At 40.5% G+C, this 14,132-nt stretch overlaps 1 protein-coding gene across 1 annotated transcript in view; it reads left to right on the plus strand.

The window, feature by feature from the left end:
• The window catches only part of LOC126252026 (UDP-glucosyltransferase 2-like), a 167,797-nt gene that overhangs the window by 67,569 nt on the left and 86,096 nt on the right, over positions 1–14,132 (plus strand). The window contains exon 3 of the mRNA XM_049952812.1: positions 13,880–14,070. Within this exon, the coding sequence (XP_049808769.1) occupies positions 13,880–14,070 (191 nt within the window). The remainder of the gene's footprint in view (positions 1–13,879; positions 14,071–14,132) is intronic.

Raw genomic sequence — 14,132 nt, forward strand, 5'->3', positions numbered from 1 at the left:
TTACTATTATAAACATCGTTTCCAGGCGACATAACCTCTTGTACATAAATCTTTCTGAACTTGTTTCCTCTAAATTGTCGTTTCTTGAAAATGCCTTTACGTTTCGTCATATTCAATAAACACAACAAGACACACATAAACAAGCACTGCAAACGTAAGTATAACAACTACTCGCCATCACACTTGAACAAAACTAACCGCCTATTTGAAAGTTTGTTGTTTACAAAAAGCAGAAACAAACGAATACCGACCGTTGCATTACAAGGATAGCCAACACACTCGGGAGTAAAAGAAAACATCCCTAACGTGCAATGTAGGGAATATAAACATCTAAAATATGTTCAGAAAAGTGGGTGACAGAAAAGTGGGCGTGGCACATAAACACACGTGGTAGGAAAATGCTCTTTAAATGCTTGAAAAAAAATTTCTCAGCAAAATCCTTTTCAGAGTACTTACATAAAACTTTAATCTATCGAAATATGACGAAAACCGAAAATCGATTTTTTTCGACCTGAACGACGGTGTGGTCTCCTTAAAGACTGCCCCTTATTTATTATCGGCAGTGTGCATATGTTTCGGGAAGGCGCCTTTTCAAGTCACATACTGATACACATTAGGTTAGCGCCAGCGGGCTGGTTTTGACGGCGACAAGCAGCAAGAGTTACTTTCAGTCCTACTGTACACGCTGTTTCGGCAGCTCTTGCGCCCATGTCGGCCCGACGTTGCACAAATTTATCATCCACAAGCCGGTGCTTGAAGCCTGATGGCCTCCATCGGAAATTATGATGTGAATGTAGTACATGAGTACATTTATGTGGGACATGAAATCCAGCTTGGGAAAGACAATCAGACAGCAGAGATTACTCGGTGTGTTGGCCTGAGCTGGATGGCATCTGTGGCCGCAAATTCACAATAAAAGTACCTTACGCGGTGACGCCACTAGATAGCTGTGACTCGCAAAGCTCACGATACGTGGAAAGTGAAAATAATAATAGCCAGCTTGACGATTAAAAAACAAAGGCGACTGTAAGCGAAATTGACTATTATTTGAAGACAGTTTGATTCGATCGCAGCTAATGCACCACAGTACCCGAATTCGACAAAGTTTGCTCGAGCTGAATGTTCATATATAGTCAAAGACTTTACGAGGATGAACGAAGTCGGTTATTACCTCTCAATACAGAGAATTTGGTGCTCATTCACCATTATTTGCCTCTAGTTCAGCAAGAGCACTAATTTATTTATTTTTGTTAAAACGAATAATAAACATTGTGAACATGAGAGTCGTTCATTCTAGTCATCAAAAGGCAAACTGATCATCCACAAAATTGGGAAAGATCAAGGAGAAGTTATTACTGAAATAGACAAAACTATGGAAACTATCAAGGATTTTTATCGTAAAGATCTAGTCATACAGTCAATCAGTGACAATCAAAGCCCACATGATGAATGATAAAGATCTGTTATGAATATGGAATCGGAAGAATTGGAAACTACCAATAAAAACTAAATGCAAACAGATATAAAGCAACTCAAGAATTTGTAAGGCATTAGGAGAAGATCAAGTTAAGAGCGAGGTGCTTAAAATTGTAGGTGTGACACCTGAACACTTCTATGAAATAAATATTTCAATAAAGGGAAAACTGAAGAATCATGGAAAATTTCTCAAAAACGGAGACAATACGAACGTCGAAAATTAAAGGTGTATTAGTCTTTGATCTACGAACAGGAGGAATTCAGGAATTCATTACAACTGACCATATTCAACTAGCCTGCCCACTGATAGAGAAATGTACGTAGTATAACACCCTACTTCACATGGCCTTCATAGACTGCCAGAAGGCGTTCGGTACGATCGAAACCTGGACAGTGTTGAGGACGATGAATAGAGCCCGCGCCGACTACAGACATAAAAACTCAAACCGCTACATTTACGAGAATATCACTCTACATACGAAAATAAAGGAAGACTGGATCACTGGAAAGGTTCCCGTGAGAAGAGCCGCCCCACAAGGAGACACAATCTCACTTAAATTATTCACCTTGGCACTTGAGGATATTTTCAGGTATCTATCATGGGGACAGAAAGATATCAACATAGGTGGAAGACGTCTCAACCCTGTTGGTTTTGCAGCACTACAAACAAAGTGAAAACAATGATTCGAGAATTCAAAGAAACTTCCGAAGTTATAGGTCTTAAAATTAACCTTCAAAAGACTAGAGTCATGAACCCTGTCAGCATCATGGTCTCCATCGAAAATCATGCTCTGGGTATAGTAAATCCAACTTAGGAAAGACAACCAGACAGCAGAGAATACTCGGCGAGTTAGCCTCAACTGGGTAGCATTTGGGAAGCTTTATTACATTCTCCGTAAACCTACTATCCTATATGTGTAAAATGGAAGGTTTATGACATTATGCGTCCTGCTTGTAACAACACATGGGCTCGAAACAGTGAGACAACAAGCAAAGCACATCGGCTCCCGGTCTGTAGAAGGGCAATAGAGAGACCAGCGCTTGGAGTGAGTTTGAGAGACAGGATCAGGAACGAAGAGATATGGAGAAGAATGAGGGTCAATGACTTTGTCGAGCAGATAGCGAGACTGAAGTGGCGTTGGGCAGAGCTGACAACAGTCCTAAGCGGAACCCCTCTTTTGTGGATGTTCACAAATCCATATAATCTAGGGTGGGGGGGGGGGGGGGCAGCACAATAAGACTTAAGATCCTTGGTAGTCTCTTGCGACGAGGAACTTCTCTTCAGGAGGTTTTTAGTCGTTCTCCGGACCCTATCTGTTGTGTTAGTAGAGAGTCTGCGATACGATGGATCATATAGTTAACACTTCATTTGAGTATATAACCCCGCTTTTCCAACACAAGCGTAGCATCGCCCTTGTCTTTGGTTAAGAGAGCAATATTAGGGTCCATACTGAGTTAACGTAAAGCAGCACCCTTAGCTGCTGTGTGATATTGTAGGAATTACATCGTATAACGTAAGTTTCTGTTTATGTTGTTCTTTATTGTGCTACCGGTTTTAGCCAAAGACCGCTACCCAGCAACTGCTGTATACAAGTGACGTAAGCAGGAAAATTACAGATGAAAAGGATGTTTGAATACTGTAATAAAAATACAAGCAATATTTCCAGATTCGTGTTAACAACAGAAGTTACATTATAAGGTAATATCAAAAACTTAATCGCTATGAATAACATGTAGTCATACAGAGGTAGATACATGAAGTGTCAATTACGGACAACTATCCAAGGAATAAAAATAAAACAGCAAAGAATCATAAGTAACTGCTAGCGTCAAACATCTTTAACCTGTAAATAACGCAGATTCACTATCAAATCAAGTGGCCCTTTTGACTAGTATCAACTACGTAGTAAAATATAACGAAAATTTACAATGTACTTTTTGTTTTTCATTTCGAGTTGTTCACTCAAAATAGAATTTGGTTCCTTAGTATAATAGGAAAAAATTCTAGCTCTTTCATGAGATCCATTCATCTGTCTTTCTCTGCCATAGGGTTAGATTTATGGCTTTTACTGGACTGAATTGTATTTTCAGAACGAAACTCAGATTTTACTCTTCTTTTACGAAATATATCTGATATATGGTCATATTTTGTTTTCTGTTTTTCCTCTTCCTTTATTATTTACATCTACATCTGCATGACTACTCTGAAATTAACACAAGTGCCTGGCAGAGAGTTCTTCGAAGCACCTTAGACTATTTCTCTACTGTCCCACACTCTAACAGCGCTGGAAGAAATGGACACTTGTCTTTCCTTACTATTTCTGATTTTGCCTGATTTTGTTATGATGATCATTTATTTCTGTGTCGGTTGCGCCAGTACAATACTTTCGCATTCGAATGAGAAAGTTGGAAATTAAAATCTCGTGAAAATGTCTCGCCGCATCGAAAAACGCCTTTTTTTTAATGACTGCCTTCACAACTCGCTTGTCATATCCATGACACTCTCTACCCTATTTCTCGATAGTACAAAACGAGCTGTCCTTCTTTGAAATTTTTCGGCGTCGTCCGTCAAACGTATTTGGGAAAGATCCCACACTTTCTCTGCCTCTGCCATCTCTTCTCTCGTGTCGTTTGCTGTTCACGTCTGATAGTCTAAATCTGCTGGTGTGTCGGTAGCAGTGGGAGGTGGGTACGAGGTACACCTTCTTACTACAAACACGTATAGCTGCGTGGGTAAAATCCACACACTTTTATTTACACGTAGCTACACTATCAAAGGCAAATAACTGATGTACTTAACTTCCTCTGTTGCTTTTACAACTAACTGAATACTGTCCTTGGTTCACTGAATAGTTGCATCTAGTAATCGAAGATTGTGGCACAGGCGTAACAGGCAGTCTTCCAAGGTTCTTTGTGTCTTCTGATTTGATCTCTGTCTTCTGATTTGATCTCTGCGTGCAACGGATTATCACGGGGAATAGTAAATACAATGATTTCAGTAGTGGACGTGGTCTTTAGCGGAATTCGTTTTCGAGCTCACGTGTGAAAAGTCGTTAAAGATTCTGAAGGGGCGATCAGTGGCATTACCAGACTTCTGTAAATAATGAAAATGTCGTCTACATATATGGAGTGTGGAAGAAAACCTAGAGTGGCGACATGTCTGGAGGACATTGCAGAGTACGCCATGAAAACACGCGCTGCAATATAGTACAGCAGTAAGCGTTGCTTTCTCTGTCAGACAGAATGCTGACATCGTCATAAAAGGGACACGCTCAAAAAGTGTGTTTACAGAAGAACCGTAAAGTTAATTCATTTCTCCGTAGGCCTCATATAAAGAAAATGGAAATAATACGATTTCACGAAGCGAATTCAAAAGCACTGCTCCGAACGCAACCTTATGCAAACGGAACAGAAATCGCACGAAGCACAACAGTGAAAGTGCGAAGCAAACCTTCACTGGTGAAATGTCACATCATATTTAGAATGGACGCATTCGAATAGTTTAGTCTGAAAATTCAAGATCATGTACATGCAGTCAGAACGCCCATCCACAACCACAGGAGACGGCTGCATTCGCGCTGATGAGGATGACGTTGATGGTGATGATCACTCGATATCTATGAAAGATGTCACTGACAATGGAGACGGATGCTCCATTGGCAGCTTCGCCATTCGACTGAGGAGAGAACGAAGTCATTCTAACACACTAAATCCCGTTTTGTTGACAGATTGTCTGACATTCCAGTGGCAATAGCTTGAGGACCATTGTCTGAAACGATGACTTGAGATAATCCTTCGAGACAGAAAGAGTAAGTGAGTGCTCTGACAGTGCCAATGCTGCTTGTAGAATTTACGGGAATTGCAAAAGGATTTATGCTGAAAGCGTTGACTATGATTAGCCATCATGTGTTCCTAAAGGGACCAGAAAAGTCTATATGACTGTACTGCCAAGGATCTTCTCGTCGTTGCCCAATTGAAAACTTCTTAGCGCCGCGCTGCCTGGTTTTCCGAAAAATGCGTGACTTTGCAAAGTTATCAGATCAGTTTGTCTGTTAATTCCTTGCTAGATACAATGTTGGCCCTGCTGCTGCTTTGTTTTGACCATATCCCAGTATCTCCTATGTAAAAGACGTAAAAGATTATGTCGTAATAGAATGAAATTTTCACTCTACAGCGGAGTGTGCGCTGATATGAAACTTCCTGGCAGATTAAAACTGTGTGCCGGACCGAGACTCGAACTCGGGAGCTTTGCCTTTCGCGGGCAAGTGCACCGACAGAGCTACCCAAGCACGACTCAAGCCCCGTCCTCACAGCTTTACTTCTGCCAGTACCTCGTCTCCTACCTTTCTTATGTCGTAATGTCGGCCGCTGTGGCAGAGCGGTTCTAGGCCCTTCAGTCCGGAACCGCGCTGCTGCTACGGTCGCAGGCTCGAATCCTGCCTCGGGCATGGATGTGTGTGGTGTCCTTGGGTTAGTTAGGTTTAAGCAGTTCTAAGTCTAGGGGACTCACGACCTCAGATGTTACGTACCATATTGATCAGAGCCATTTGAACCTTTAATGCTGTAATGCTGCAAAAATCAGGACTCCTTCTTCATTTGCCATGTGTAACATGTTTAATCGAAAAACTTTTACGTTGCGCATAGTATCGTCTAACCAATGAATCTGAGATTGAATTCTTATTAAGAGACAAGTCATACGAACGTAATTTTTGAGCGAAAGGAGTGAACAATAAATTGTTTTCTACTGCTTGACCGATCCGCTGATGATTAGTACGAAAAGATCCTAGAGCTTTTAATTGAGACTGATGTTTGGAGATAAGATTATTCTGATGCATCAGGTTACAGATCATTGCCGAATAGTAAGTGACACAGAGAATCTGCATTTGAGTCCATTGAAGTTGGGCACTGAATAACATTATACTGATAATTAGAACGAATTACGGACAGTGTTGTAGCTTTTGAACCATTCGCTCTAGTACATCTTTTGCTGGATGAAAAATGCAGTTAATTCTTTGTGATCACTGACAGGAAACCATCTTCTGTCGTGCAGATAATGATGAAACTTTGTAACCCCATAAATGATTGCCAACGCTTTTATTCTGACTGCAATTTTATTGAGTGTTGTTCCAAATTTTCGACACAAATGCCATGGGGCGCTCGGTGTGAAGATGTATCTATTGCCAGTACTACTGGTTTGCTCGGATCTAAGTGTATAAGACAAGTGTGACTAAACAGAGCGTCCTTCAATTTCTGAAATGAATGTTCGCATTCTTGAGTCCATTTGAAAGGAAGTTTTATGCGTGAGGCGATGCAGTGGTGCCGTAATTTCAGCTACACTCAGGATAAAACTTACAAAATAATTAATCATTTCAATACTGCTTATAATTCCTGAACATTGTTAGGGGATGGTAACTTTCGAATGGTCCCTAAACGTTTGGTAGTGGGACGTGCGCCCTGAGCGTCAGCGATATGTAGGAGCTGAGGCGTTCCCCAACAGAACATGCTGATACCGATACAAACCTCCATGAGTATTACTTACTATGAATTCCTTTGCTTCGTTGTCAAGAGGAAGTTTCAGGTAAGTGTCTGCTAAACCTATTTTCGAGAAAAATCGTCCTCCTGCCAGCCTGTCTAATTCCTCGGTAAGTGGTTGGGAATGAATCTGTCACTGTTTCAGGATTGACAACGGCTTTTAAATCTACACAGCTTCTAATTTTTCCTTTTGCTTTCCTGGTGATTACCAGATGAAATGCCCATTGGCTTGCTGAAATGAGTTGCCGAACGTCAGTTTGTTCCAGCCGTTTCAGGTCAGTAGCTACTCGTATTTCACTTCACGTAGCGTGCGCTACAAGACATGCTCTGTAAAATTTAGATTTCGCATTATCTTCAAGTATAAAATGTACTTTTAAATCCTTCGCATAACTCAGCGTGACATGAAACACATACTTGTGTAATGCTCTCGTGTCAAATCTGAGTTCTGACTGCATGTACATGATCTTGAATTTTCAGACTAAACTATTCGAATGCGTCCATTCTAAATATGATGTGACATTTCACCAGTGAAGGTTTGCTTCGCACTTTCACTGTCGTGCTTCGTGCGATTTCTGTTCCGTTTGCATAAGGTTGCGTTCGGAGCAGTGCTTTTGAATTCGCTTCGTGAAATCGTATTATTTCCATTTTCTTTATATGAGGCCTACGGAGAAATGAATTAACTTTACGGTTCTTCTGTAAACACACTTTTTGAGCGTGTCCCTTTTATGACGATGTCAGCATTCTGTCTGACAGAGAAAGCAACGCTTACTGCTGTACTATATTGCAGCGCGTGTTTTCATGGCGTACTCTGCAATGTCCTCCAGACATGTCGCCACTCTAGGTTTTCTTCCACACTCCATATATGTAGACGACATTTTCATTAGTTACAGAAGTCTGGTAATGCCACTGAACGCCTCTTCAGAATCTTTAACGACTTTTCACACGTGAGCTCGAAAACGAATTCCGCCAATTAAATTATTTGGATCCAACATTAAAAATAGTCGATAACAAAATTTCTTTCCATATTTTTCGTAAAAAAACCAGCACTGATCAAATAATGCCGTCCTGTTCAACACATCCTCACTTTCACAAAAAAGCCTTTTTCCGTTATTCCATTCATACAGCTGTTTCTTCTACTCTATCCGATGAAAACCTCGATGCTGAGATTAATTCGAATAAAAATACTGCAGTCAATAATGCATACGAACCAATCATAGCGGATTATATTTTAAAACCAATAACAGAATCACAACTCTTGGCATTTCTCCTAAAAACGAACGTAATGAAAAGAAAAAAAGTGTTCTATACCGATTTTAAGACCTGTATCTTAGGAGCATTCATCGACTTCTCCAAAACAAATATGACTGTTAAGTAACATTTTGTACTAATAATTGATTAAAAAGTAATCTTATTCATGATTTGAAACCGCTACATTCTCCTTTGCAAAACTCAGGTAACTAAAACATTCGCTCTGACACATGTCCAGCCTATTATATAGGACAATTAGAACGAGCAATTGCTGTTAGATATAAATAACATCTCTTAGAAAAAAAAGTACAAGTATAGTAACTTGTCCTTTGATGATCATTTATTAATTACATTTATTAATTACAGGCCATAAGCCTAAACGAGTTCAAGACGTCAATATCTTGCGCACACAGAGAAGAAAGGCTTCGGACCTCATGTCCTTGAAAAATTTGAAATTTTCAAACACATTTCTCTTAATGAATGAACAGTTGCTGTTACGTAATAAAAATTTGTTCAGCTTGATAAAGCCTTTACTAAGAAACGCCTGGGAGCAACTCCTCTTTTACCTCAGAATAGACACTAAAATATCGTCTTCCTCTCTCTTTTTTATTTATTGCATTGCAATCCTTTTCGTACAGACTGCATAGAATAATTTCTGTTGCATTATTTTGCATAATTTCAATTTGCATAATACTGGCTACTGACTTGTGAGATGAACACTTATATGCTATTTAACATATTTTGTAAGTTAAGCAGCTGATGTCTTCGATTGTTAATAGATGGCGTGACATGTTTCGTGTCCACGTTGTGGCAACTTCGGACTGTAAGCCTCTTAGTGAGATGCCCCTTCTAGTAACTGTTTTCTCTTAGAGCCCTTAGCGGGGTATAGTGCGTTACGCCATGTAGCTACAATTTTACTGACAAGTATCAACTTGATGTCAGTTCCAACACCCGTAATTTTATGTGGTTTAAATATTATCTTCTTATAAAGTATTTTATATGACGAAAATATTTTGCTCTTAAATCTATTTCATCTGTTACTATATGTGAGTATAATCTCGTCATAAATCTGTTCGATATAATAACCATCTATCCTTGTATTTACTCTATGTTAATGGTTTTGCAACCTTGTGATGAAAACACCCACATCGGTGTCGAAACCAGGTTAAAGTAAAATCTTTTGCAACTGTTGGCTGTGTTATACATATCATATTCTTGTATGGTTGCTGTCTCAAAGCCATTTTTAAAATTGTACATTTTAAACATTATTACTTGAAAAAAAGTTCATGGATTTAAAACAGTCTCTTCAGTTTCATCTATCTTTTTTGTCAATATGCCAAAATTCCATTCTAGAATTGCATCCTCTCTTCCAGAATGAAAATTTATTTCTTTTGGTATCAGCCGTTTTTAAGATATTTTTGGGTAGTTTTGATTTGTAGGCAGGCTCCGTGGGAAGGTCTAAATTTACCTGAGAATCCGTTGTATAAAAGCTATTATCTCGCAGGCCATTTATGTCTATCTTACGTTGAGCTAGCTGTGGTGTATCCTTTACTCATTTGGAATACCTTTACCATAATAATCGTTAATGAGCCAAGACTTTTTGTAGAATTTTGGTCACCAAGTACTGTAATCTGTAAAGTCTTCTATTTTCATGAGAACAAAACTAAATTTTTCTTTCTTCTGCGAAGAATCTAATGTGAAGTTTATATCCTCACTAACAGTGTAACCCGTATCTGCAGTAAACGATGCGCATATCGAATTGAACTTTTGAAAATTTTGAAAACGTTTCTTTCTGCAGTTATGATCTTAGCGTTCACAACGGCAACTACGAGTGCATGGAAACCCAGCTCCGCGGTGTCTCTTACCTCCTGAGCTTCAGTCCCTTGTAGTACGTTACTCATACAGGGAATGCGGTGCTCTAAGATTTCTGCTCTCACTCCATTGTCTGCTATATTTTGGACAATGGCACTGAGAGGCATTTCCTATCGAAATGATATTCCATAAATATAATTAAATTTTCAGTTTCTATTCATTCCTTTAAATTCTGCTATACATTCTTTATAGGACTGTTGTGTACATGTTCAGAAAAAATTGTAGAGAGTCGCAGCCACATATTCGTCTAATTTATTGACTAGCTCAGCATGGGACAAAGTATGCGCCTCTATTTCAGAAAACAATTTTCTACAGAGTCCAAAGGTTTCTACTCCAAATCACGGCAAGAAAAATGAATGACGAGATTCAATGTAAATGTTGCGTGTAAAGAAGTGCTGCTCGAGCTGCATTTTGTGTGATGCTCCAGCCTGAAAGGAAAAGAATAATTAAACGCTTATTATGCCTTCTGAAAGAAAATTAGCAGTTACTGAGATTGCTTTCTGCCAACAGGTTTCTAAAAAAAAAAAAAAAAATAAAATACAAAAAATAAAAAATAGCATACGACTCATGTCTCCTTAAGCCTGCTTGGATTAATTCAATCGCCTCCAGATATCTGCCAATCCCATCCTTGCCGCCAGTGATATCTGTTTCGTCTGCGATTACAGGAGATGGATACGAGGTAGTCCTTTCTACTAGAAATATAAAAAAAATAAAGCTACAAGGCTAAAATTCACACTCTTTTATTTACAGCAATTACATGCAACCATGCTGGCAAAAGCGAATAACTGATGTACTTAACTTTCTCTGCTACATTTGCAGTTGTTCATCTGACTAATACCGTCTTCAGTTCACTGACTATTAGCTTCTAGTAAGTGATGAGTGTGGTGCAGGCGTTGATGTTAGCCTTTCGACGTTCGTCGTGTCTTCTGACCATATCTCGGCGTGCGTCGACTTACAGGAGTTGCAGAAAAATACTATTAGATTCACAGTTGGGGTGGCCATTAATGGCAACCTCTATCTGCAAATGTAGCACCACCAGTTGGTCTTTTGGTGAGTGACGAATATTCTGGAATGAGCGAACAGCGCACAGACAGCCGGCCTGAAGATAGTACACTATGTTATCAAAAGTATCCGGACACCTGGCTGTAAATGACTTACAAGTTCTTGACGCCCTCCTTCGGTAATGCTGGAATTCAATATAGTGTTGGCCCACCCTTAGCCTCGACGACAGCTTCCACTCTCGCAAGCACACTTACAATCAGGTGCTGGAAGGTTTCTTGGGGAATGGCAGCCCATTCTTCACGGAGTGCTGCACTGAGGGGAGCTGTGGATGTCGGTCGGTGAGACCTGGCACGAAGTCGGCGTTCCAAAACATCCCAAAGGTGTTCTATAGGATTCAGGTCTGGACTCTTTGTAGGCCAGTCCATTACAGGGATGTTACTGTAGTGTAATCACTCCGCAACAGGCCGTGCATAGTGAACAGGTGCTCGATCGTGTTGAAAGATGCAATCGCCATCCCCGAATTGCTCTTCAACAGTGGGAAGCAAGAAGGTGCTTATAACATCAATGTAGGCCTGTGCTGTGATAGTGCCACGCAAAACAACAAGGAGTGCGTGCCCTCTCCATGAAAAACACGACCACACCATAACACCACCGCCTCCGAATTTTGCTGTTGGCACTACACACGCTGGCAGATGACGTTCACTGGGCATTCGCCATACCCACACGCTGCCATCGGATCGCCACAAAGTGTACCGTAATTCGTCACTCCACACAACGTTTTTCCACTCTTTAATCGTCCAGTCTTTACGCTCCTTCACCAAGCGAGGCGTCATTTGGCAGTTACCGGCGTGATGTGTGGGTTACGAGCAGCTGCTCGATTATAAAATCACAGTTTTCTCACCTCCCGCCTAACTGTCATAGTACTTGCAGTGGATTCTGACACCGTTTCGACTTCCTCTGTGATGGATTGATGTCTGCCTATCACACATTACGACCCTCTTCAACTGTCGGCGGTCTCTGTCAGTCAACAGACGAGGTCGGCTTATACGCTTTTATGCTGTACGTGTCTCTTCACGTTTCCACTATCACATCGGAAACAGTGGACCTAGGGATCTAGGGATGTTTAGGAATGTGGAAATCTCGCGTACAAACGTATGACACAAGTGACACCCATCACCTGCCACGATCGAAGTCCGTGAGTTCCGCGGAGCCTCCCATTCTGCTCTCTCACGATGTCTAATGGCTACTGAGGTCGCTGATACGGAGTACCTGGCAGTAGGTGACAGTACTATGCACTTAATATGAAAAACGTATGTTTTTGGGGGGTGTCCAAATATTTTTGATCACGTAGTGTATAAACGGAAGACGTAGGAGTGGTGGTCTGGCAGTGTCGTGTCCAGTTGGACGAATCCGCATCTGCTTACCTCAAAATTGTACGTATTGTTCTACTCTTCACATAAAAATATAAAATCTTTTTTATTTCCGCTACACAGGGTGTCCTGGTAATGTTGCAACAAAATTCGATTGCCTGTAGAGGTGTCTTGAGGAAGAAATCGAAGACAGGAACCCATTTTACTGGTTGACTGCACCACCTCTTCTCCCAGACGCTGACACAGTTTCGCCACACATGTCTAATTGTTACGACCTTTTCAGAAAAATCAAGTACGCTGAACCGAAAGTTAGCGACGTTGGATGACGTTTCTGAAATGGGCGCCGGCGCTTATACCTTCGACGGCCCTCTACAACACCTTGAAGTTTGTCTCATCCTTTCTGGGACACCCCACAGACGTTCATATTTTTTATGTGAAGAGTAGAACAATACGTACAATTTTTTTTATTAAAAAATGTAACGTTTTGTCTGACTATTGTGAGCGATCGGTAGCGTTTACGCTGACTACACAGAACGCTGCGTAGCTCCAAGTTGGCCGCCAGCGGGCGTTCTATTCGCCTGGGAAGCTCCGTCACTTGCAGAAAGATGGACGGGTGGCGCACTACGTGTGCAGACAGCCGCCGCCGCTAATGACCACTTTCTCACCGAAGCAAATTGTATCCTGGTGCGCCTTTTTATAAACCAATGCTCTCAGAAATCCGCCAGAAGACACGACGAACCTTGGGACACTACTATCGACGCTTGTGCCACGATCGTCAGTTATTAGGAGCGACTAGTCAATGAACCAAGGACAGTACTCAAATAGACGAATAATTGTAAATAGAACAGAAAAGTTTCGTATTTGCCTTTGTCAGCTTGGCTATCTGTAAATAACAGTGTCTAAATTTAACCCATGCAATTGCCTCTCTGTTTTTAGTACAAAAGATATACCTCGAATCCACCTCCTACAACTGCAGACACGACATATTGTACTCACAATTGGAACGAATATATTTTTAATTTGGGTTTGACTGTAATATTTTGGTTCTCTTATGAACTTAGGTTGGAGAACATTGTTTTCTATTTCAACATATTTGATTTCAATGTTTTAATGAATAATTTGTCTCTATGTAAAGTTCAGTTTTAGATATGTTTGTGGACTAGCATTGCTCTCTGATTCCTCATTGCTGCTTTGTACATGGTGGGCAGCGTACACAGTTCTGGTGAACGCAGCAACCAGACAAGCTAATTCAAAAACTCATGGGCAGTTCTGAGTTGTTTTTTTTATCACTGCTTTCACTTGTTACGTTTACTGTGGTAACACTTACTCTTCAACCACTCCATGTTTCAAATAATCCATACCGTACATTTATTCTGCAGGACCCACCGCAAAACCTCACACAGATCGATATGTCATTTACATATCCGCAAGCGGAGGACGAAGAGTTTAAAGATCTCGTAATTGAAATCACGAAAGCACCCACAGAGAAACTGCCTGAAGTGTTGCTTCCTTATTACGAATTCGCGTGCGAAGCCCATTTCAATTTTCCAGAAATAAAACAACTTTTACGGTAAGTCTGTAATTCTCTTATTACTATTTACTTACATTGTCAATATATTTTATCACTGTCAT

The sequence above is a fragment of the Schistocerca nitens genome, chromosome 4 (assembly GCF_023898315.1).
Source record: "Schistocerca nitens isolate TAMUIC-IGC-003100 chromosome 4, iqSchNite1.1, whole genome shotgun sequence".
Lineage (NCBI taxonomy): Eukaryota > Metazoa > Arthropoda > Insecta > Orthoptera > Acrididae > Schistocerca > Schistocerca nitens.